General features: G+C 42.3%; 4 protein-coding genes across 6 annotated transcripts in view; 1 reads left to right on the plus strand and 3 right to left on the minus strand.

Annotated features, from left to right (window-relative positions):
* Positions 1-199: 199 nt before the first annotated feature.
* On the minus strand, positions 200-8,552 carry whamm (WASP homolog associated with actin, golgi membranes and microtubules). The gene is made up of 11 exons (XM_011610043.2): positions 7,881-8,552; positions 6,600-6,773; positions 6,315-6,465; positions 5,855-6,024; positions 4,680-4,887; positions 4,296-4,477; positions 4,129-4,215; positions 3,939-4,034; positions 3,263-3,683; positions 2,739-2,881; positions 200-1,577 (listed from the first exon to the last, which is right to left on the minus strand). Exons 1-11 carry the CDS (start codon positions 8,457-8,459, stop codon positions 1,422-1,424), a joined length of 2,367 nt encoding a protein of 788 aa, XP_011608345.2. The 5' UTR covers positions 8,460-8,552; the 3' UTR covers positions 200-1,421.
* Positions 8,553-8,775: 223 nt separating this feature from the next.
* Positions 8,776-13,302, plus strand: fsd2 (fibronectin type III and SPRY domain containing 2). The gene is made up of 13 exons (XM_011610045.2): positions 8,776-9,087; positions 9,284-9,528; positions 9,771-9,866; positions 10,027-10,260; positions 10,348-10,370; positions 10,606-10,727; positions 10,856-11,020; positions 11,094-11,228; positions 11,383-11,536; positions 11,805-11,938; positions 12,056-12,188; positions 12,261-12,437; positions 12,943-13,302. The coding sequence occupies exons 2-13, from the start codon at positions 9,295-9,297 to the stop codon at positions 13,190-13,192; spliced, it is 1,857 nt and encodes a 618-aa protein (XP_011608347.1). The 5' UTR covers positions 8,776-9,087; positions 9,284-9,294; the 3' UTR covers positions 13,193-13,302.
* A 5-nt stretch (positions 13,303-13,307) lies between these two features.
* LOC105417272 (KH homology domain-containing protein 4-like) lies at positions 13,308-18,734 on the minus strand. Of its 2 annotated transcripts, none has more exons than XM_011610044.2 (14): positions 18,578-18,734; positions 17,831-18,104; positions 17,622-17,741; positions 17,463-17,536; positions 17,321-17,373; positions 17,007-17,212; positions 16,619-16,827; positions 16,266-16,326; positions 15,928-15,985; positions 15,336-15,571; positions 15,025-15,129; positions 14,845-14,909; positions 14,648-14,766; positions 13,308-14,248 (listed from the first exon to the last, which is right to left on the minus strand). In XM_011610044.2, the coding sequence occupies exons 1-14, from the start codon at positions 18,604-18,606 to the stop codon at positions 14,118-14,120; spliced, it is 1,740 nt and encodes a 579-aa protein (XP_011608346.1). In that variant the 5' UTR covers positions 18,607-18,734; the 3' UTR covers positions 13,308-14,117. The 2 variants fall into 2 exon arrangements, 1 of the variants encoding a protein (XP_011608346.1); XR_003890410.1 differs by lacking the exon at positions 13,308-14,248 and having other exon boundaries at positions 14,690-14,766; positions 15,336-15,389; positions 15,496-15,571.
* A 1,243-nt stretch (positions 18,735-19,977) lies between these two features.
* Positions 19,978-24,291, minus strand: part of pde8a (phosphodiesterase 8A) — a 33,789-nt gene continuing 29,475 nt past the window's right edge. The window contains exons 19-22 of one of the 2 annotated variants that reach the window (XM_003969869.3): positions 23,565-23,697; positions 22,553-22,717; positions 22,348-22,477; positions 19,978-22,062 (exon numbers count right to left, since the gene is read on the minus strand). In XM_003969869.3, the coding sequence (XP_003969918.1) occupies positions 21,956-22,062; positions 22,348-22,477; positions 22,553-22,717; positions 23,565-23,697 (535 nt within the window). In that variant the 3' untranslated portion in view covers positions 19,978-21,955. Of the gene's footprint in view, positions 22,063-22,347; positions 22,478-22,552; positions 22,718-23,073; positions 23,489-23,564; positions 23,698-24,291 lie in introns of those variants that run through there. The other variant, XM_011610047.2, reaches the window with a different exon arrangement.

Here is a 24,291-nt window from a genome sequence, read left to right on the forward strand (position 1 = left end):
TTTTATTTGTGACATTCAACTTCTTTATGCAGATATTTTTTCATTTTAAAAATGAACATGAGTTGTGTTACAGTGTTCCCATTGTTTTTCCGAGGCGTTGATGCAAAAGGGGGGCAAAAATGGTGGAAGCTTAATTACCACTGGGAGTTTCTGTATTTATTAGTCTGGCCACAAGTGGAATTTGTTGAGAGACTTTTTTAAATCAGTCTTCTTGAAGCAGAATATTCACATTCATTCATGGTCTTGTCAGTTTTACTCTGAAGTCTCCTTCCCAGACGCTGCGTGGATATAATATGAAAAAATGGTGGAAAAATAAAATGTGAATTTGCTCCTTTTGATAAGATGAAGCAGAATCTCGTTGCGTGACTGAGTGGGCGGTTAGGGAAAGCATCATTACGAGACGTTTCTGCTTTGTACGCGTCAGGGAGAGAGAGGGCTAACCACGCACGCCACTACAGCCGCTCTCCTTGTTGCCATAGCAACGCATCGTGGAATTTCATGACGCTGGATTGGTGATTTTGTCTAAAGAAGGGCCTCTTGCGTCTTCCCCGGAGGTACATGACCCTTTCTTCTACTTGAATCACATGGGTGATGCCAGCAAATTACAGGGGCAGTGAAAGTGACAGCAGCCAGCAGAGGAGGCGGTCTCCTACAGCCGCAAACACATCTGGGAGCTGCTGCATCACAAGATCAGGGAACAGCATCAGCCAACAACATCGACAAGAAAAGAAATAATCAAAGATGATCTTGCAGTTCATTTATGTCTGAGCTGTCATTCTCTATGCTGGGACAGTGAAGCGTGACTACTCAAATGGAATTACATTAAAGCGCAATTATTTCATGAAGCTCTGAGTCACCTGTATCGCAAGCTTGCCTCTAGACTTCAAAAACAACAGTACTGCATATGAATAATTCTTCTCTTTGTTTAAGTAAAAACAAATACAGAATGTCTAGTGATGACATCAGAGCAGACATGACACTTTAAGGGGAAAGTGCACCTTAACATTCACAGCTCAAAAATAAAACAGTTTAATCTCACAGACACTAGTCAAAACCATTTGTTAAAAGGCCCAAACTACACAGCTGAGGATGAAAAAGAAATGCACCCAAAGGAAGAGCCTTCATCTGCATTTGATTTACTGCTGCTATTCTTTAAACGGGCCTCGATTTCAGCGTTATACTTGCACAGTGTGAATTTCTGCAAATAAAGTGAATCTGGACTATTGTGCCAACGCCCTGCCCTGATTCTGAAAAGCTGAATGCATCTGATAACATCACACTAAAGTCTGATGCCACGCATGGAGCCCGTCGTGTCAAAGTTCAGGGTTTTCAGAAAAACTCTAGCAGCAACATAAGCTTTAAGGCCAGAACTGTGGAGAATTCATCAATCCAGGAGCTTCTTCGGTCTGTCCACCTGTTTCTCAGTTCTCCCAGTCCAAACTCCTCGTCTCCTCGTCTCCTCTGTCTTCATCATCAGAGTCTGCCGAGACCTTCTTCATCCTCATCATGGCAGCTTTGATGCTGCGCTCCAACTCGTTATCTCCAGAGTTGTGGACTTCTGAACGAGCAGGAACCATCTATGGTACAACAGGAGAACTTCCATTGAACGTTCAGTGCCTGCTTAACTGGATTATTTCACTTACGTGTATTACAGGCTAATTAAACAGTCTCCATTTTCTCTTACGTGTCACTCAATTTTACAATAAGAAGGTTAAAACCTTAATACTGTAGTAAGACACTAACCTTTAGAAAAATACATGTGAGCAAACACTCTATATCGCCCTCTGTTGGCTGACTGCAGAAAGAAGCTACTCTCAACCAGCCCCTTTTTTAAACAACTTTTACTTTTTACAAGATTTGGTGTTAAATAAATATAAATGGCGTCTGTGGTCAAATTATAGGCAGGTGTTTATGTTAAATACAGTGAGCATTTTCTTGTTGCTTGCGAGACAGGTTTGACAGACATTTTGGTGACCAAAGCAACAGTAATACCACTTGGGCGGCTGAACTAATGTCTTCATTAGATGACATGTGAGAGAAATTTTCCTATCAACAGCACATTGGTCTGTATGTAGAGGTATTTAAGGGAAAGTAAGTTTATTACTTCATCTTAACCCGCACATATTAAAAGTTAAGACAACTGCAAATGTATCCCTGATACCACACAACAGCTCCCTCTGTAAATAGAAACATAGTTTGACTTCCAAACCTGGCCTAAAATACTCATAAAGCAAGTCTATAAAATAAATCTAAATACATTGATTTCCCGGTTTAAATGTGGCTTTAAGCCCCTAAATTCTGTTTGAATCCAAGTTAAAAATACATACCGTGATATTTTTAGAATGGTAAAAATAGAATAGCTGGCCACCGTGGTATTTACTCCAGGATTCATACAGAATTTTTATCAAGATGACTTTTCATGTGTGGTTGAAAGTACAATCAATTTAATTGTAGCAGCATGAGGTGTCCAAATTGCAGTGTCCACGTTCATGGATGCAGCAGAATGTCTCACACATGTATTATTGAAATATTGATAACGTCAAAGTGAAACCAAGACCAAACTGACAGTTTTTTTCTTGTGATAAAAGCAACTCTGCCAATTTTATTATGTCTCGATCTCCAAAGTATCCAATATTTTGTATATATATGACGCCATTTCTGATTAGCTCTGTGTCTTTTTGCATGAATTAATCAACTATACATCTGCAAATGTTGTATTTTAACTTGTTGAGTCTCACCTTCTTTAGGGCGACTCCCTTTCGGATGGCCAACATGAGGTCACTCCTCTGGTCTGCAGCAGGGGGCGCCGGCCTGGGAGGGGACACCTTGCGTAGCTGAATCTGCCCACGTTGCAACGAGGCCAACACTTCATCCATTGTTCCTGTAGTAAAACAGAACACTGAGGATGATAGAGAAAGATTCCTCCCTGGTAGATCTATTAATACAGTAATTGACAAATCCAATACCACTGAGGTTGTCAGTAGCTAATGATTCAATATCGTCTCTCCCTAAATGATCTCCATTACATAAAAGCATGAAAATCATTCTGTGTTGGGCGTTGCCTTCTCCCTGGAGCAGAGAGTGTGCATCTGCAGGAACACAAATGAGGAAAAATGCCTCCTCTGGACTCGTGGGGGTGAAATGTAGAACACCGTGTACGGACAAACAAACACCCAAAAACTCTCCCTTGCGCACATTTATCTGGAACAGGCACAACAGATCGCATCAAAACTTCAAAATGAAGCATCGCCGAGAATCTCACCAATATTTTGCTTGAGCGTGCTCCTGGCTGGGAAAGGGGGGCCCTTTTCTTCACTGAGAGGCATCGGTGCGTCTTCAGAGGAGATAGGTGGAGGAGGTAGTGTAGGGGGCAGTGGTGGTGGGGGTGGTGGTGGAGGAGGAGGAGGAGGAGGAGGAGGAGGAGGAGGTGGCAGCGCAGGAGGGCAGGTTGCTGATGCAGGTGATGGTGGTGGTGGTGGTGCAGAAAAGATTTGGACAGGGATGTCTTTAGGCTGTTGTTTCCTTTGTGTCTTTTTGCGTCTAGGTGCGGGCTGGATGGACGGGGGGGCATCAGGTGGGACAGAGGGGCCGAGGCTGATGAGGGAGAGCGGCTGTGAGGGATACGGAAGTGAAGGAGCAACCTTGGCCTGTGGAGTCTTCAGGAGGTACTGACCCTGCCGCTTCTTGGAACAGATGAATAAAAATGGTATAAAAAAAAAAAAAACAGTAACTCAGAATTTACAGATCAGTAACATGATGTGGAGCATTTGTTGTTTGTGCTGTATACATTTTAGAGTTTTGTTGCCACTGAGTTATAGGCTCACAGCACAAACTCTTCACATGCAGATTAAGCAGATTTTAATTATGAGGTGAAGTAATGAATAAAACAAGTCTCTGGGGTTTGACTGACAGGCGTTGAGACAATTAGAGAGCCTAACCTCTCTGAAGGATCTTAATCTGCCCAAGGTTTTCTCCCGCTCCTGGTCCACCCACTCTTTCCTCCTCTGCTCCTCTTCTTTTTGTTTCTCTCGTTTCTGCAGGGGCAGACAGTGAAAAGTGCGAGACGTGCAGGTTTATTTAAATCCTGTTTCATTTGCCAGTGTGGGTTCTCACTGATGAGACACCTACCAGATGAATCTGATGGTGCTGGCTGAAGAAAACGGTGCTCTGCTTGGCCTGCAGGTGCTTCTGCTCCTGGGCCTCCATACACTGATCCTAACACACAAAATAAATAAATATGTAAAGAAATATGATTGCAGTTTGATGGGCGCTAATGAGGATGCACATCCTCTAACCCTCTTGTTGCGGAGATAAGCCCGGCGGGCACATATGTTGCCTCGCTTCATCTCCAGGTTCTGTAGGCGTCGTTTCAGCTGATAGACAACTGGAGAGTCCGCTTGGTGACCAGGGTAGACGATGCTCTGCAGTTCCTCAGCGTCCTCACACACGTCATAGTACACCACCTCCTCCTTCAGTTCTACAACACAAATGCAGCCGTTTTTTTAATATATCATCTTTACTGACTAGCTGCTTGACTGACCTAACCGGCATCAGATACTGACAACCAAGCAACTAATTACAACTAGTTTCTCTCACACTGCTTTGCTGATGTAAATGGTGCTACAGTATGTTCAAAACCTGCCCTCCCTCAATAGCTCTACCAACTGGGTCTAACCTACCTTTAATCTGCCGCCGCAGGGTGTCGATCTGAGCCACCAGGAGTTGTTCTTCATGCTTCAGGATCTCAAACTTGGCATCGTACACTTCTAGCTGGATGTCATAGAACTGCAACTCCAGCTGGTCCACTGTGTCCCGCTGCTGTCCGCCCTCAGATGCAAATGCTGAGTCACTCTGCCCACCAACGACTCTGCCAGTGAAGCTCGCCAACTGCGCCGTAACAATGAAGAAAGAAACATTGAATTGTCATCATCTTCTACAATCCAAAATTGTTCTCTTCATATCAAAGTGAGGCTTAGTATACCAAATTAATCCCTCATAATGCAGCAACAAGCAGTTGATCTCATGGAAAACTGCTTGTGTCATGCTTAGAGACACCTTGAAGGAACTACATTTAAAATGTAGCTGACAAACTTCAGGTTTTAAAGTCTATAAGTACACATTTACACAGTGATGACACTGGGCTGAAACCAGCAGCTGTCTGCAATGCATTATTAAGGATACATCATATGTAGTCAGTGAGAACAGGCTGTGAGATCAGCAATCAAATATGGATGCTCAAAGGATGCATGTGTGACGTTGGCACAGCGTCAGATTCTGTGTAGGGGTAACTTACAGCTGTCCCTATGAACAGCCGCACACGGCTTTGACTGCATTTGACAGTGATAAACCCAGCTGTCGTCCTGATGCCCGGCCTTTAAAGAGCTTAACGGGATGAGTAACGCAGGTGAAAGTGTTCTCAAATGTGCAGCTTGGCACCACACAGCCCACTGCTGCATCCCTAAAACGCTGTCATCCTAGCTGAGCCCGCATACTCACTGATCTGCATGCATCAGACACATTTTTAGGATGTACATACACTGTGCAAAGAAACACTTGCTCATTCATGCATGCAGGTTTTTGGTGTCTGTCGAGGGGATTCTCTGTGTTTTCAAAGAGGCTTCATAAATAGATCAAAGGACCAAGGCAGCCACAGATTCCTATCAGACTGGAATACCAAGTGAAAGATAAAACAGAGCATCTCAACACCATGTCACATCCCAACAGACAACCGGTGCAAAAGCAATGCTGGCCATGATGTTACAAATAAAGATTTTGCTGAGAACCATTGCCTCATGCCAGTTTAAAGACAAGCAAGGATGCGCATGAGTTCGTCAGAAAAACAAAAGGCACGAACCTTCTCTCTGATCTTGTCTTGCTTGCGGTTGAGGCACATCTCTGTGGTTCTCATGTGCTGCAGAGTTTCTTTGGCCAGTAGGAAGCGAAGCTTCTCCAGTCTGGGAGCTGCTGATGCCCAGGCAGCGGCTCCAAAACGCAGCTTGTCCTCCTCCATCTTCTTTAACATACCTGAGGACGTGCAGAACAGACTGAATGAGACCCTAAAACCCATGTTTTTAAATCGATGATACCCGTCTACAGGAAGGATGTATCAATCATAAAACAACCTGTGTTGGGAACGACTGACTTACATATACAGTACATCCAAACATATTTTCAAGTGAGCAATTCTCGAAATTTTCAATATAAATTTGTTGGTTTTTCTACAGCAAGGTCTGCTACATTATTATGTAATGCTATTATTGAAAAAAATCAAGCTACATCAGGATGTAAGTATCTTTTTGATGGACAGAAACTACCAGAAAGAGCTTTTGAAGTCTGTGCAAAGTAGGTAACAGTGATGTCCTGGATGGAAGCAACTGCTTCCTCTCCTTTTATTCTCCACTCTTCTGCCTCCTTTTCCAGAGCTGCTATCCTCTTTGGGCCCAGCTCCTCAAACTCCAAAGACTTCTGCGGTGAGGAAGATATTGGTAAATAAAAAGGCTTCTCATTTTTAACAATCAGTATTTATGTAAAATGATTACAGTTTGGTAGGAAAGTTTGGTAATTTTTTTTAGCTGAATATGCAACAAATATTTCTGTACCAGTATCTCCATCTTATAGAAGCCAGCTATCTCTCTCATGTCCCTGAAAGGCTGGAGCAGATACTGGAAGAAGGTGGTTGCCACAGTGACCAGGTCCTGATAGGCTTCGTCCTCTTCCTCGTAGATTCTGAGCAGCGCCACCATTCGGTCTGTGTCACCATGACTCTGCAGCAGCTGTAAACATGGTGGACGTGAACACCATGACAAGGGTGCATTCTGAGCTCAGACAGGCTGGGGCTGGAAAAGTGACTCTTTTTATTACCAACCCTAATGAAATAAAATAAAACTTTGTTTTGATCAGGACAAGTAAACTTGAGCGGTGTGGGCGAGACACTGCAACTTCATGTCTCTTTATCCATGTCACCGTACCACAATTTAGAAATGATTAATTTTTTAAATAGATAGCTTAAAGGAAAATTGTAAATATAAGAAACAGGCAAAACTTGTAGTGATCTGAGGTTGTATATTTTACTATCTGAACAAACTTTTACAGTAAATAGATGTTGTAGCTGTTTTAAATTCATATTGCTGTCAAAAAATAAATGCATGATTTTTTCACTATATACCAAAATATGATTATAGTGTACTTTTGTTATCGAGTTACATTTTTCCTTTCATTTATGCTGCCTGTGAAAGTGAAAGTAGACAAAAACATTGAGAGACTTAATTCTTAAATACCCTAAATCATTGTGTTATTGTCAGTCCAAATTAGTAATAGTATTTAGATTTTTCAATATTCTGGTTAAAAAGTGAAAAAGAAAATTCCGAAATGACAGGGGAGGCTATGATCCTGTATTTGCTGCTTAAATATGGTCTTAAATTGGCTTAACCCTATCGTCCTGTAACTAGCCTTAGAATTAAAACTTAATAAACCTTTGAGGATTTATTCTCCATCTTAGCATCGACTATAAGCAATCTGGGGCCAATTTAATCCAGTTTAACTGAAATCGCTGCAATTCAAATATGTTTACCAAGCAGGAAATCTTAACACTGCTGTGCTGCTGCAGATTGTAATGTAAAAACTCTAATAAAGTTTAGTATGTCGTATGACCTCTTTTTCTTTTAAATATGGACATTTAAACTAATTTCGAGGCCATTTTCCCTTTCACTTGTCTATTCCAGGCGTGTTTCTCTCTTTCTCTTTCACTCTCACTCTCTCTCACACACACACACACACACGCGCGCACACACACTCGAATTGCAATAACAAACGCACCGATGTCGGCCAGTCAAATGATGCACATATTGTTTACATGTTGTTTACTCATCAACAACCCCCACCTGTCGCAGGTGAGCCTTGGCTCGCGCCATCTCCTCCTGCATGGTCTTCTTCTTGAACTCCTGCAAATTTTCGAAGTACTCCTCCACGTCTCGCTCATCTTGAGTGAACAACGTGTCGAGGACAATCTTCCGGCCGCACACATCGATGGCCGTGCTGAAATACTTTTCTAGCTTGCGGCAGGGTGGATCAAAATCCCTCTCATCGTCGTCTTGGGGCGCGGACCTCCGGGTCAGGAAAAGTAAGTCCCAAATGTTGCCCTCCTCGAACTCGGACAAATCCGGAAAGCAGCCCCCCAGGATGTCCGCCACGCACGAGAGCTGTTGGTGGATGTACTTCAGATCGCTCACGGAGAAGAGTCCGGCCCAGCTCGCCTGGGGGTCGCTGACCAGCGTCGGCTGAGATTTGCGTTTCTGCCGCTGGAGCGTGCGATTGTGGCAGGTGACAGCGAACTTACTCTCGATGACGTTCCACTCTACGATGAAGCCCAGCTTAAACGTCTCGGCTTCATCAAATATGTCACATTTAATGGCCACCCAGCCCTCCAGACTGTCAACACGTTCGCAATCAACGTTATTCATCTTAAAATAGTTGTTTTACTTCGGCCTGAGAGAAGCTCCTGCCTCTGTTTACAACCTCCGCCATGTCCGTGACGTCAGTTGCATTCACGAGTGGGTAAAACGTCGCAACGTTATAAAGTATGACATTTCAATCATTTCGCTGATATTAACCGTCGTTTTAAGATGTGAAGTTTTTAAAGAGATGTTTTGATTTAGTTATGGTCAATCACTTAAGTTAAACGTGAGCTGAATTAGCGCTTAAAGTGATGAGTTGTTTCAAAATATGGCCATTTTCGAGGTGCCTTGAAGGCAACATAATGGTCTGTCATTACATTGAACTTTGACTTTTAGATCACATGTTCGGGAATTTCCAACTCCTGATATTAAACAAAGGGAGGATGCAAAATTTATTTCTCCGCATGTTAATAAAAGGAGTCCTCTAGTTTTATTTTAAGTTTGTTTTAGTTGTTAGACAAACAACTTCTTGCATGCATGTTTCACATGCCTGTGAGAAATCTGAGCACTAATCTATTTTTGTTACTGTTTCTGGGTGGGTAAGAGGAGCTGCTCACAAAGTTGACTCGTCAGGCACTGCTGCTGGCTTGAAATGGTGGCTTAGAACTGGACTGAAATTTCCTGAATTTCCCAGGTAAATTTAACATTAAATTAAATTGCACTATTATACAGCACATAAAAGTTTGGGGTTTTTAAAAAAGGCAGTAAGGAAAGCTTGTCTTTTCGATTCATTCTCCCCTCCTTGAACTCAGCTTTTATGATATTCTGTCTATGTTTTGTCTGTCATCAGCTCCTGAATTATTAAAGCCTTGTCATTCTGCATCTGACAGTGATTCTCCTCATGGACCTGTACGAGATCAGGGGAGGAAGACTGGGTGTGATCACAGAGGAAGCTGAGCAACAGGAGTTACAAACAGATTTATCCAGCATGCAGTCCCACAAAGACAAGGTTTCAAACAGAAGAGGACGAGCTGCCCTCCAGAAATCTCTTCCATTAGAACAGGGCAAGCAAAGCTCTCCTTCCCCAACAGGGGCAGATGACAAATGTGATGCATTTAGGGAAGAAGGGATTGAGGTGAGGATACTGCTCCCTGCATCAATATTAAATCATGCCCTGATTAAATTTCTGATGTAAACATGTAAAACTGACAGCTTTTTAGTCCACTAAGGGGTTGCTTCATTACTTTTACAAAAACTAACCCAGTAATTTAACTCCCGAGCACCTTGCCTTGACATTAAAACATCAGATATTTTATTCTTTGTCAAAAACAGAACCACCATATTCAAGCTGGATGTTTAACTTTCAATTATTTTCAGTGTGAGACCGACAGAGTCAGAAACCAACTGCAAGAGAAGGTTGAAGGGATGGAAAGTTTTGTTGGTCACCTGGAAGAAATCTTTCTTACCGTAGAGGTAAAAGTCTCAGAAAGAGGCCGATGTCTTTTGGACTTTCAGAATTTTGTTTGGCTTGTGCAAGCATCTTGAATGTAGTATAAAATCCATGTGTTACACTTTAGTGTCTAACCACAAGAACTATTAATAAGGACCTCTAATGATTTCTGTGTGCATTTAGGAGAACTTTGGCCGTCGTGAACAGCACCTGGAGCAGCACTACAACGACGTGCTGCAGACGCTATCCCAGCGATACGACAAACGGTCCACCAGACTGGAGGAGGAAAAGAAGGGTAAGCTGGAGGCTCTGTACACTCAGCTGCTGGTCTGTGGTCAAGCGATGGATGCCTCCAAGGAGCTCATCGAGACAGCCCAGGAGATCTACCGCTGTCAAGACAAGAGGCTTTTCCTGAAGGTGTGTCCACTCCTCATTTAAATGATCAATGGCAAACATGGGGGCAAATAAAAATGGATATTGATATTTCTTTTCTTTAACTGACAGACTGTCATGCCCACCATTAAAAGGTAATTATGATTCTTTGCCCATGGAATGAAAATGGAAATGATAGTGGTTCAACATCAAGAACACTAACCAGTGCTAATACGCATTTAGAGGTTTCCGCCTGTCAGAGACTAACACCATGGAAGATATTCGAGTTTTAATACTATACAGCCCTACAGAGGAGATTTGATTTTCTGAAGGCTGTCTTGTCATTATATGAAGCCTTGTGATTGACAACGTGTGTGTCTGTCACTACAGAATCGAAGCGTTTGCTAAGGAGAAAGTGGATCTCACAGTAGCTACACGTCCCGAGTTCGACACTCCTCTGGCGGACCTGACCGATGTCAAAGCAATGATGGATTCGATCAATGTTATTCCAGGTGTAGTTTTCATACTGTAAAAGATCTTTGTACTCCTTCAGAATTTACCTGGTCTAGTTTAATTAACTTTTTCAATGAAGTCATGAAACACCGACTGCTCTGAACCTTATTTACTGTTGCTCTTCCAGCACCATCTGCCCCAGTAATCAACCCTCAGATACCCAACTCTGCCACCCAGACGTCCCTGCGTGTGTGCTGGAGCCTGTTCTCAGACGACACGGTGGAATACTATGAGCTTTACTACAGACCGGTGCTGGAGGACGTGCCAGCCGACGGCACCCAGGTGCCAGAAGGTGAACTACTGTCTGCTGCTGCGATTTCTGCATTGAGTAGTGCTGAAGTTACTTCTATTTTTTGTTTATTCAGTAAGCAAGGTGAACGTGAAGGAGACTCACTGCACTGTGACAGATCTGTTGCCTAATGCTCAGTATGAACTGTGGGTGACAGCGACCAACACCACAGGCATCAGTCCAGCCAGCGAGAAGGCCTTATATATGACAGGTAGCGCACTCCTACGGTGCATGAGGAGGCATTAAACACCCGGGTAAAAGTAGTGCAGCTGTCTTAGGGTGTCACTCCAAACCATTTAAAGCTATTTGTCATGCAATCTTTTGGAAGGGGTCATATATATAAATGTGGATTGCTCTGTGCGCAGTGCCGTCACCTCCGGTGATCAAACAGAGGGAGTGTACGAGCTGTACGGAGGCTGCTTTCATCAGCTGGGATTCAGGAAACACCAACCCTGTTGACTCTTACACAGTGGAGCTGAGTGAGCTAAGTGCCGCTGGCACATACAGCGATGCGACAGAGTAAGACCCTCTGCTATCCAGACAAGCCGTCTCATTAAATCTGTTCGTAGCCTTGGCTCCTGCTGCACCCTCTGCTATTCTGTCTAAAGGGTTTTAAGAGTGCAGTCAAGCAATTCATCTGAACCATTTTTGCAGACGTTGCCCTAAACCATCTTCTAAAGATGCCGTCTTTACCTGCTGAGCCACTGGAAGTATACAGTGGTTTAGTACTTTTCTTAATGCGTAACAGGAAGTGATGTCAGCTTTATCACACTGGTTAATCCCTTAGATCTATAGTAGGTGTGCCCACTTGTCAGTGTGTAGTCCAGCTGCAGAAGGGAAGCCGTTACCTCATCTCCGTGCGAGCTGTGAACATTGGTGGGTCGAGCGACAGGAGTGACGTTCTGACTGTGTCCACCACAGGTAGGCAGCCTGTTTGGTACTTCAGGAGACTTTCTGACATCAGTCCAAATCTAGCCAACTATGCAGTTCACATTGTTGGATTAACAAAACTGTAAACCGGTCTGCTTACCTGTGCAGGCACATTCTTCCATCTCCTGGAGGACACGGCCCATCCGTGCCTGTCCATCTCTGAAGACGGCTTCACTGTATTTTATGGAGACGAGGAGCTCCCAATCAGTGCCATGGCCTCGGACGAGAACGCCTTCACTAGGTCCAGTATGCACCTTACACATTTGTGAAGGAAGGGTTTCACCTTGTTAAGACAGCTACTGGTTTTGTACAGGTGTGTAGCTGTTTTAGGCGACCTGATCCCAGTTAGAGGGAGACACTACTGGGAAGTCGAGGTGGATGATGACACGGAATTTAGGATTGGAGTTGCATATGAGGACACGGAGAGAAACTCGTACCTTGGAGCCAACAGTACTTCCTGGTGTATGAGACACATTGTCACTCCCTCCAGGTGACCCCCCCCCCCCGCCACACCTTATTCCCTTAGGTGCAATGTTTGAGATATTTGCTGCAACTAAATTTTATTGGTTTGAATTTGTACACAGCTTTTTGTCGAAGCAACTGAGGTTCTATTATCAGTCTGAGGAGATTTGCATGCCGATCCACAGCGGTTAGAAAATAGGCCAGGGTTGTATTTTTAGACACCAGGAATTTTTCTTTCCTTAGCAAAAAAAAAAGAAAGTGCACCCACTCTAAGAAAAAACCCATTAGATGATCGGGGTTGCCATGGCAACTTGCCGTACCTAAATAGTGAAGATGAATTGCTAAATTTGTCAAATGACAGCAGTACTATGAGGTTTCCATTGTTGAGCACCCGGCACTAAAGCCACGTTGTTTCTTTAATCCTAGTTTTTTTGCTCTTTCAGCAAAGGGTAAGAGGAAGACTTAAACCAAACCATATGTATGTATCCGAACCAGATTTTTAACGTTGATGTTTTTCACTCCTACTTTTGAAGGCATAAATATGAGTTCCTCCATAATGGTTGGAGTCCGGACCTGAGAATCACAGTGAACCCAGTGCGGATAGGAGTGGCACTGGATTACCAGAAGGGGACTCTCTCCTTCTTCAATGTGGATCTGAAACAGCACCTGCACACCTTCCACTATCGCTTCCAGAATTATGTCCACCCCTGCTTTGGTTTCGACAGCCCAGGAGCTCTTACTGTGCACAACGCCATAGAGGCCCCTGAATACGCATTCATCTGAGCCCCAAATCGGGACAGACATGACTGACAAAGAAACTAATCTGCCAAATCCTTGGATTGAAAATAAAGAGAATATTTTTAGAAATTCAGTCAAAATATGCAATATCACAATACTGTGAGGTGTTTTCAGCTTTTTATTTCAAGCATTCCATGGGAATCACCATTTTCCAAGATAAGAAAAGTTCTGCTGACTTTTACAATTTGTATTTATACCACCAGCAGCTAGACCATAGGTTTAAATTAAAAAGGTCTTGTTTAACAAAAGTTGGTTTGAAAAATAAGTATTATATAAAATAAAATACACTTGCAATTATTGTAGTCACACTTTATCCACCCTTTACAGAAATGTAGTTAGAGTCTATAAGTTGGTCTGTGTGTTTGATGTGTCGCAAAGAAACATCAGACACTCCGAATGATGCATTATATCAGTTCAGGCTGAGGTTGAAGAAGCTTATATGATACAACTGCTGATTAAAGCAAAAATTGTACACCAGTCCTTGGGGATAACAGGAAGGCATCCTTAACAGCATACAAGAAATAGAAAATCTGTTCTTTAAAGCCCCAAATGTAGCAAAATGGATGTTTAAAATCTATATCATGGTCTGCTTTGGCTCACCAGCCTAAAAATAGCATGCACTGACCTTAAAAATAAAAATGTCCAGACTGTGGTCAGGCTACAAATGTCAGGACAAAAATCATCACAGAAATTTTGTAGAGAGAACTGAAGGCCAACCTTTATGCAGGGAAGGGAGAAAAGTGTCAAGAGGATGTGCTTAACTGCTCTGGTAGGGGACTCAATGAGTCAAATTCTGTAATAGATGTATGTTAAAGATGTAAGAGTGGACTTTTCCTTTTGAGATTTGAGAACTGCACTGATAAAAATTAATGTTTGAGTCTGTGGATATCCTGGGCAGTGGGGATGGGAGCTATGAGTAATCTGTCTTACTGCTGTGTGTCCTTTCATCGTCTTCATCAGATGAATCCCCTCCGTAAGGTACCAACCCTGATGCATCTTCAGCCACCTTAGACTTCTTCATGTATTGGTCTGCTTGAACACCTGTAAGGGCATAATAAAAATGGAGAGACAAGAGAAGAGAGACAAGGGTGGGGGTAGAGGGGGAAAAGGAAACCCATTGAGGAGCCTCATGTTAGCAGTAGTTTTTGATTTCGTATGATCCACAGCCAGGGGAGAGATCAAATGAAATGGCACCACAGCACACATCCATAACAGGCAGGTCCAGGAGGTGCATGTCGAGAGAGAAAACAAGGGAAAGACAGAAAACATATACAAGAAAAGCAGGTCAGTTGGTTCAACCAATGAGAATGTAACACAGGTCTCCACTCCTACCCCAATCCCGCATGGGGGGAGATGCCATTTTATGCAACAGGCAACACTGGAAAACACATACGATGACTGAAATTCTCACAAAGCTTCATGAATGGAAAAACCGCATACCCGTTGATGCTGTGCTGGTTGGCAGACTGAGCCGATCTTCCACTGTAGCTTCTCTCAGCCTTTTGCGCGCAACTGGGCCCGGAGCCACAAAGAGGGGTGGTGGTGGAGGCATTAGAACCCTGCCAAAAGAACCGCTACTCAAATTATGCACTTCTTGAAGAAAAACTATTGAAAGTAAATTAGATCCCATTACACACCTTGCATCTACTTTGTCCTCTTCAACTCTGGAAGCAGGAGGTGCCTCTGGAGAGCTGCTGGGAGGCTAAGAATAAAAAAGCCAGGATTATTCTCGCTTTCATAATGTGATCTGTGATAAACCTAAACAATAAACAGGAACTGAAGATACAAAGTTTATTTGCGTGCTGGTGTCTACTAACTTGTCCTTCCTTTGCTCCATCCTGGAAACTGTGCTGGGGCCTTCCTGATTCAGTGGGGCTGTTTAAAGATCCCTCAGGTTCTGCCACCTCAGTGCTGCCAGGTTTCTTAAATCAAACAAACCCATCACATATAACCTGATCATATAGTACGTTATAAAGAATTCAAACTTCACAGACCCCTGAAAAACTTTTATATATATATATATATATATATATATATTTTTTTTTTTTTTTAAACCTTAATCTATTGGGAACAAATATATTTCAGCTAACGATCAAAAATAAAATGGTATAATCTCTGAAAAATGTACCTGGACGAGATATGAATGCTGTTTTCTCGAACACACTGGATACTGAACCATTGCCTGAGAAGATTGAGGGGTTGTCGACATGTTAGATTGACTTGTGGAACCATTTTCATTACTCCAATAACCACTGGCTCCTGGGTAAGCTGCATAGCCGCCAGCATACCCATTAGCTGGGTAGTCATACCAGGACCCCTGGTTAGAGTAATTGTTACTAGGAGGAAGTCCATGTGCTGGGTATGCTGAAATGAAAGTATGGAACTCTGCGTTAAAATTAGATATCAAATTAACCAATAATGGTGTTTGTGACAACTTTGGCCTAGATTCATGGCAAAATTTTGACATGAAGAATGCAAGGCAGGAGTTATGTTCCCAAGATGAACCTTTAAGGCAGTTTTATTTTAATTATCCTTTATTTCTCTGGGAGAACCCTTAGATTAAATCATTTTGGAGGAAGATCCAGCCAAGACAGTGCATCATTATAGGGTAAAAGTAAAACAAGTAGACACATACATAGTGATTTTAAAACAGACAAGAAATATTGTAAGAGCCTGAAGGGGGTGTTTACAGTATAATAAAAGCCAGGAAAAACACTCACGTTGTGTAGAGCCTGTCGCTGTGTACACCGACACCATGTGGGCATGTTCCGCTCTGACCTGTAGAGCGAATGAAAGAAAAATCTGTTCAAGAACCCTGGAAACTATTTGTCAAAGGTGCGTTTGTTCATTTTCAACAACAGTTAGATTGTAGGTAGGTGCAGAGCACTCAGGATCTATCTCTGGAGATCAGGTGGTTCACACTACCGCTTTCACTTTTGGAGGTGGGTATCAGTGAAGACTATCTTCTTTAGTAGTCTCACCTTCTTAAACCTCCCAACAGAGTACAAACTGTTTCTAGTTAACACAACCACTGTTTAACTGTTTTAAATTAACTTACAGTTTCAAGCAGGCTCTCTGTGAGTTTCTTTGCTGCCTCCAATCCAGCTGCATTTGGGTGACTGGAAAACAAAAACATCTTGTTTAATGCATTTTAACACCAACTAATCACAAAATCAAAGATATTTTGCCACTATACAAACACTATGTCTGTCAATAGGATAGGATGTCATTTTAATAGCATGTGTTTCATGTTCAAGTAGGCAAATTTAGGCTTATTCGATAATATTAAATAATGATAGTAGTCGATGATGAATGGCTATCTAGATAGTAGCTTACTTAAACCCATTGTCAATGATGTGAATACATTTGCAGAGTGGTGTCGACAGCAAATGTTTAGAGATCCAAAAATACCTGATATAGACATGCAGCGGCTCAAAGGACTCTCGTTTTGATGCTTGCTCAATGTAGCCAGAGCTTTTTCCCCTGAGAAAGACACGAGCACCCGTCTCTGTCTGGATGTGACTCAGGTAGGACCCTCCTGGACCCTCAACCTTGTCTTTCACGTTGAATGATTGCAGTGCCTGGTCCAGCCCCACAAAAATCTTGGTGTGGACAAAGCTCTATAGAACAATGTTGGTATGAAAATAAATGTATGTATACTTGTTTTGTAAGACTTTTTATAGCCTCTGCTACTTAATTTAATAGATCAGCATTAGGCGAATATGCCACCTTTCATTGTCTTAATTTATCTATGCTTGTATCGAGGAGTCTGCTTCAATCAAGAGACTGTACGGCGTACCCCTGTATGTGGAGCTGCAGGCCGGTGTCCCTGCCCTGGCACTGAAGTGGCGTTGGGTGTCCGTGGCACAGCTGCAGGAGTGACGGGTCGAGGAGGTTGGGGATAGAGTGTAAGCGGAGGCATGATGGGGATCTGTTTACCTCCTGATGCTGCTGAAGCCCTCAACAAATCCTCAGAGATGATCTCTTTAATCCTCATCACAGCCTCTAATAGCGCAAATAAATATTTCAACATGACGTGGCCCATAGTCAACATCTTGCCACAAAAACAGGCTTCCAGCATGTCGAAAAGTGAAGCAAAACAAACGGACTTACTATTGACTTGCTCTTGATTCTTTCCCTGCACATGCAAATACAAGGGTCTTTGTCTAAAGTTAAGCAAAACAAAATGTTTTAGAATGTTTGCAGTACCGGTACTTTAAAAATATGACAAACAGGTGTAACTTCCATTCCATACCCTGCACCTCCTTTTTCAATTTCAGCCATGAAATGACCTTTTGTTGTGACAACTGCTCCACTAAACTGACGGATCTGGAAAAAGCAAAGAAAACCTGGTGAAAAATTGTGGAGACGTGTCCTCACATTAGAATACAGGAAAAGGCATCTTTCTACATACCTCTTCCTGTGTCTTTCCTTTAGTAAGTAGGTCCCTACAATTAAATGGAACATCATTTATGTCCACCTCCGTGACCACCAGCTCCTCTGTAATGACTGGCACAGGCACACTTGGGGGTGTCTAAAACATTGGCAAAAGAAGAGAGACAAAAAATAAACACACCACAGACTGCATAAACTGCATTAGACATTTATTCAAATAACTGGCACCTTTGCAAGTAACGGTGGAGGCGTCATTAGTTTTCCTTTTGCCATGAGCATGGCATTTATTTTAGCGGCCATGGCTGCAGCCATTTCAACCCCTCCCTGGGGTGCAGGCTTTACCCCCATTCCTGTTGGTTCTGACATAGTGCTGTTTCCACCAGCCGTGCCAACAACTCTGGATAAAGAGACAGGGTGGGCTGTATTTTCACTGCTCCCCTGTTGCTTTACAGCAGCACTCTGTTCAGGTTGTGCAGGCTTATCCCATCGGCTGGTCAGGCACCTGAGAATTAAAGGGGGGGGGGGGGAAACCCAACAACGTTTTCCTAAAACAAACTGTCAAATTTGATGTGGTGACATATATAATAAAAAATAATACTAAAAATAATAGACAACGATAAAAACGTTGAAGCTTTTTAGTTGAAGTGTGGAAAACAAAAAAAAAAGGCGCTGTAACTATTTTTTTTAACTTAGCTAGGTAAAGGTATAGTGGCTGAAGCTAATACTAAAACGAAATCAACACTTTGTAAACTATTCATGTAGACGCACGGATGATTAGTATTGTGAGCCAACATGTTTTAGGCCACGGCCACATTATGCTAGATGGCGTTAATGCTGCGCTAACACGTAAAGCAGAAATTCTTGGTTTAGCTTAGCGTGTTAGCCCAGTTTTCGGTGCAAGTATGCAGCGTAGTTCTCAAATTATGCGACTTAAAGTTATTTTGTTAACTGAAAACAAAGTGAACCGAAACTTACGGCGTGTGTCCAGTCATCCCTGAAGACATAGCACAACCTCACACGATTCGCAGAAAAAAGTATAATAGACGAGGCTAAACAAGGTTAGCCATCCGCCCGGTCTCCTCGCGACGACTGTTGTGACGAACTGTCGCGACGAACTGTCGCAAAATGACTGGCCGGAAGTTGTGCTTCTCTCCCCCCGTTATGCACAACGAGCAACGCGTGAAGAGTAACGTTTAATTATATTTTACCGTTTAAAGGGGCCTTTTGGACAATCAATTACTGCTAAAGCTGACGCCATGCGTGTAAACATGTTTGGTCCCATTTAGGGCTGGGTCACACAAAACCACCTTTTGATGTGAATATGGTGGGTTGGCGAGGTAAAAACGTAAACACAGCACACGGGAATCAGGTTTTGAGAATCAAGGTTGCGTGACAGCCTGTGCTTTTTAGCAAAATACAGCAAAAAGTTCTAAACTCGGTTTTTTCAAAAAGGAAAATGTTGATAATGGGTCTAGGAGGAGCTGGTTTAATTTAGGTGACGTTCCAGATTCTGGAGGGATTTGATCATTAAGCACTACTTTATGTAAGTCAAGATATTTGGGGATGACCTGCATCTATTTATACAGACCATATTTGTACATCCTAAATGAACAGATTCAGATGTCTCCAAGTGCCTTTTTCTAGATATATTGCGCCTGCGCCCCCCCCCCCCCCCCCCCCCCAAATCTTTAGCCTTTTTTGTCCAAACACCTAATTTACAGCTATATTTAACAACTAAATAGCTGACAAAAGTCCATCTTTTTTCTTTTTAGATACATCTGTAAAAACAAACCAAAAAAAAAATCCTGATTTGTTATTCATCCCTTGCTTGTGCAAAATACATTGGCACCATAGTCCATTGGAGTTTGGACAGAAAATCCTTTCAGAAGAATAAATCACGTTTTCCCTGATCTTTACTCACTACACATTGTTTCAGTTTTTGGTGTTGCTGGAAACTTAAATTACTCAACGAAACAAGTGATTCTGCTACATATTTTAACGAGACAAATTTGCAAAACCACAGCTGATATCAGACAGCAGCAGTGCAGTGGTGAACTTTAACCTGGTTCCCAGCCAACAAACATAGTTCACAAACATATTCAAACCACAGAAACTTCTGAACACAGTAATTTTTAAATGGCAGAATTTAGTGGATGCCGTCTTGCGTGGTTGCACAGTTGCCTGCAACAGAGATAAAAACATCTCCTTGTATGTCTAAAGCTGTCAAAAACAGCAAAATTTAAAGAATATCACCATATATATATTTTTTTCTTTTTCTTTCTTTCTTAATTTCAGTCCTTTGTTGATGCATCTTAAAATTAAGAGAGCAACCTAAGAACATTGTGACAGGCACTGAGTTACAAATAGACCACAAATGAATAATTAACACTATTTTATTTCTCATTGAATAGTTTCTAAATTTCTTCCGTGCCTCCAGATGTCAAAATCAGAAGGAACAAACGAATCCCCTGATTGCGTGTACAATTCTGTCATTAGAGAAAAAACAAAGACAACTGTGGTCAACACACCTTATTAACCTTCATATGTTTAGCTGTTATGGCATTTATATACTGTTTAAAGAGGAATCATTTTTTAAATATGCAATAATCTTAACATATATTAGTATCCTAAACCGAAACCAGCTTCAAAAACAAAGCTGTTGCCTGTGCATAAGAATGTGGGAAAAGTGGCCCAAACAGAACGATGTTTGACTGAAATTCAATGCAAGTGGCCTCTAGGAGAATGCTTAAAGACAGTGATAGACAACTCTGTGACCCACATCCTTCTTAACCATTTAGCTCTCTGTATACGTGCCCTACGTGATCTTCTCATTCACACGTATTCAGATCGCTATAATGGTTGATCTCATTTGCTGCAAATCCAGTGTAAAAGTCATTGTCTATAAAAATATTGAAATTTACTTGAACATAACCTTCTGACTATGTTATAAGAAAAACTCCAGGTGTCCTTTGCAGTTGCACAGTGGGATGTACTGTATAAATATTGTATAAAATAAGGCAGTCTTTTCAGTAGGATAAACCAGATACAAAAATTTCTGGGAGAAAAAATTTTCAAGTCCAGAATGTTTTCACATGTTTCTGCTGTTGTCAAATGTTGAGCGATTTCCAGCATTAAACCAAGGAGTCAGGGATTGTTGCAATGATACACCCACACCGGAATCCCAGACACACCCATGCACACACGCATGCGCGCACAGACAGACACACACAGAGAGAGACACACACACACACACACACACACACACAAACTCCTGATGATCAACGATAACAGCTTATTCTATAATGTAACGTCCCATTCCTGGACAAATCACTGAGACGTAGACATTTATAATATTGTTTACAGTGCAATACAAAAGTCTTCATTCAAACTGGTACTCAACTTTTGTTAAGAAAATTAATAAAAAGGTGAATGTGGTAATGATTCATATGCAGAATAATTGTGACGTCACTTCAGAGTAGTATTTTTCTTCATAAGCTTTGGCTTTTTCCGTCTTTTTGAGACTCATTTGTTTGTTGTTATCCAATTCCTTTGTGGATTTTATTACAGAAAATGTGGAACATCAAAGAGAAATGAACAAACAGATTCATATGTAATTAGTCACCTATGATCATCATATTGAGGTGTGCCAGTGGCGGCGTGATCATCCACTCTCTGACCAAAAGAGAAAAGCATCCACTCCCACGTGTCCTGGCAGGTACTCGTCAACGGATGTGTTTCTGAGGGACAAGTGAATATATTGCTAAACAAACAACAACAATAACCAAAAAAAGCAGTGTAGTGGCCTCCGAGGGCAGAGGGAGCCTTCCTTCATCACTGCGAGCCCCAGCCTTGTCAGTGATTGGACATCTTCCTATCCAGACCACACATCCGCACCTCCAGTGTTGCTTATTCCTTCAGTAAACAAGCAGTTTTTTTTAGACTAAAATAGCAACTTCACAGGCAAAGAGGGAGGGCCGATGTGAAAACCAGGGGACGGATGCATGGCCCAAAGGCTGTTAAGGACCCTCCTTTAGTTGTGACGCTCGAACCAGCGACACTGTTAAAGCCTGAGAGGCATGAGGAGTCACAAGAATGCTGCGTGTCTAATGTCAGTTTGTCGCAGTTGTCATCTGACAGGGCTGTAGAGCCAGCAAGGTCACTGCCGCAGCTGCCTGTCAAAAAGTCCCACTGTGGTTTCTTGATGGACGGACTTGTTGATGCTCAATGTGCTACAGAAGCAGGAGAGTGAGGGTGAGGACACCCTTTGGAGAGTGAGAACAAGAGAGACCCCCTTCAGCACAACAGGAAACGGCTACCCTGGACCGCAGAGTCCCAAAGCTGGAGCTGCAGCTCCTATTCAGGAGGTGGTCTCAGACTGTGCAGCTTCCGGTCATCCAGGCTTTTCCAGTACTTAAAGTTGTTGTCCAAGTGCTGCATAAGATTGGGAAGGTCTGCAAAAGCTGGGGAGACAATAAAAGACAGTGAAGCAGCGACAACACTGATGGGCTCTCTACATACACATACATACACACATACATTCTCAACAACAAATCTGAGTAGTAGATATTTCAAAATTCTGCTTGATCTAGCAATTTTTGGTAAAAAATTGTTTAGGTTTCATAGACTTAATATTTCCAATATTGACTTAATGCTTCCAATATTGTATATGCCACTACCAGTACAAACAAAGACATATGCATCAATGTTCAGTCTTCTACAGGTGGCATCATATTGTGAATTCTTACCATCCCATGCATCGAACATGTCTGTGATGAAGTAGTCTATGAAGGAAATCTGGGATTTTGGGATGCTACATGTATTTCTGTCAAACACAGGCATGACCACCGGTAGACCTTGTCTCTTCTCCTCATCCGTCTGCCCCAGAGAAGACAAAGTTATTTATGTTCTGCCTTGGAAAACCATCTACACCACACTATCAAGTCTAATCACCTGTGCAAAATACTCTTCCGAAATCCTCCCTGCCCATTCTATGCAGAGCTCCAGAGGCCTGCATGGATTGGATATGTCCGCACACTTAATCAACATCCGCTTGACCAGGATGCGGTTCTCAGGGGAGGTCAGAATGCTTTTGACCGATTCCTCATCGTTGCTTCCCTAAAACAGAAACATGCCAATCACACAAAAGCACTTATGTCCTACTGTCACACTGCGTTCAGATTTCTTTTCAGATCACCATGATACAGTTGGGATTGCCAACTTTTGATCAGGCACAGCGGGTTCCTTCTAGCAACTAACAACAGCAATGTTTGTAAAAACAGCATACACAGCAACATTTGGCAACTTAATGAGAGCTCTGTACAATATACTGGAAGCAAACTGTTTCACTGAGTAGAAATACAGTTTCTATCAATAATACAGCATGTAATAGCTAAACAGCTTTAAAAAGAACTGTACTTAAATTTAAAGTGGAAAAAATCAATCCCGGCAATGAAAGAACAGTAGCCACTGAGTGGGTGTGCCACACGTATCATCACAGTACACACAGTCACATGACATACATACTGTATGTTTCATAATTGAAACCGTCGGTCGGATTCCACTGAATATCTGAGATGTTTTATTTATAAAAGCTTTATGAGTGCCAAGACATACTAAATAAAACAAAAAACACGTGGCCCAAAGATTGAAAGGATTGTTAGGAAATTAATCTGATTCATCTTAAAACTCAGGTTAAGTAAACAGGAGAAAATATTAAGCACTATTGAAATGCACAGCATTTCATGCACACACAATTAGATTCCTGCCAAATGACAAAATTCTCTTGAGGCCACAGTCCTATCATTAATTCAAACGTTCTTCAGTTACTGCTGTCGCTTTCACGCTGTTCGGTTCCAAGGCCGTGACACCATGTGGCGGAATATGACACTAAAATGAAGAGAGCTATTTTCAAGCAGGTTCTACGATGAAAAGATTTGCGGCACAGGCGCGCTTTTGGCCTCACCCCGTTCTCCTCCAGAGCCGCCAATGGTTTATTGATGCTGTTGACAAATTTGTTGACATGTTCAAAGTGTTTGGTCATCTCAGTTGCGAGAACCATGTCAATGATGGCTTGTCGAAGCGATCTATATTCATTCCTAGAGAGAGAGAAAGAGAGAGAGAGAGACAGAGACGGAGAGTCAGCGTGGAGAGAATTCGGACGGGTGCAAGAGGGGAAAATGGAGTGAGATGACAGTGTGGTAAACAGCATAGAGAGGCGTGTGAACAGTTTCGCCATTCTGACTGCAGTGACAGCAGTGATGAATGGATGCTTTGTTTACTGTCCTTTGAGGGGACCAGCACATGTGAGCCATTCCGCCTGGGGATTCAAATCACATTATTCCTCAATAACAAGTATCGACTCTGCACACTTGTATACTGGCAATTCCTTCAGAGTTTAAACAGGAAAACCTAAACGTCGTCATTGTCGTGCTGTTGCAATCAACAGCCTTCATAATTACAAAAATTTACTGAACATTTTTTACTGTATTCCCTTTTATTTTTGGTCTCTTTTGTGATGTGTGTAAAAGGCAGAACCCATTATTTAAACGCACCACCTGTAATAAAAATGCTTTACGCCGTCTGCAGCTGCTGGTCGGAACACACTCAGAGAAAAAAAGTCTTTACACAGTAACTAAATGTATAATGGACATTTTCAGCTACTTCTAATCCATCAGAGAACAGAGGAGACC

This window comes from Takifugu rubripes, chromosome 13, assembly GCF_901000725.2.
Source record: "Takifugu rubripes chromosome 13, fTakRub1.2, whole genome shotgun sequence".
Taxonomy (NCBI): domain Eukaryota; kingdom Metazoa; phylum Chordata; class Actinopteri; order Tetraodontiformes; family Tetraodontidae; genus Takifugu; species Takifugu rubripes.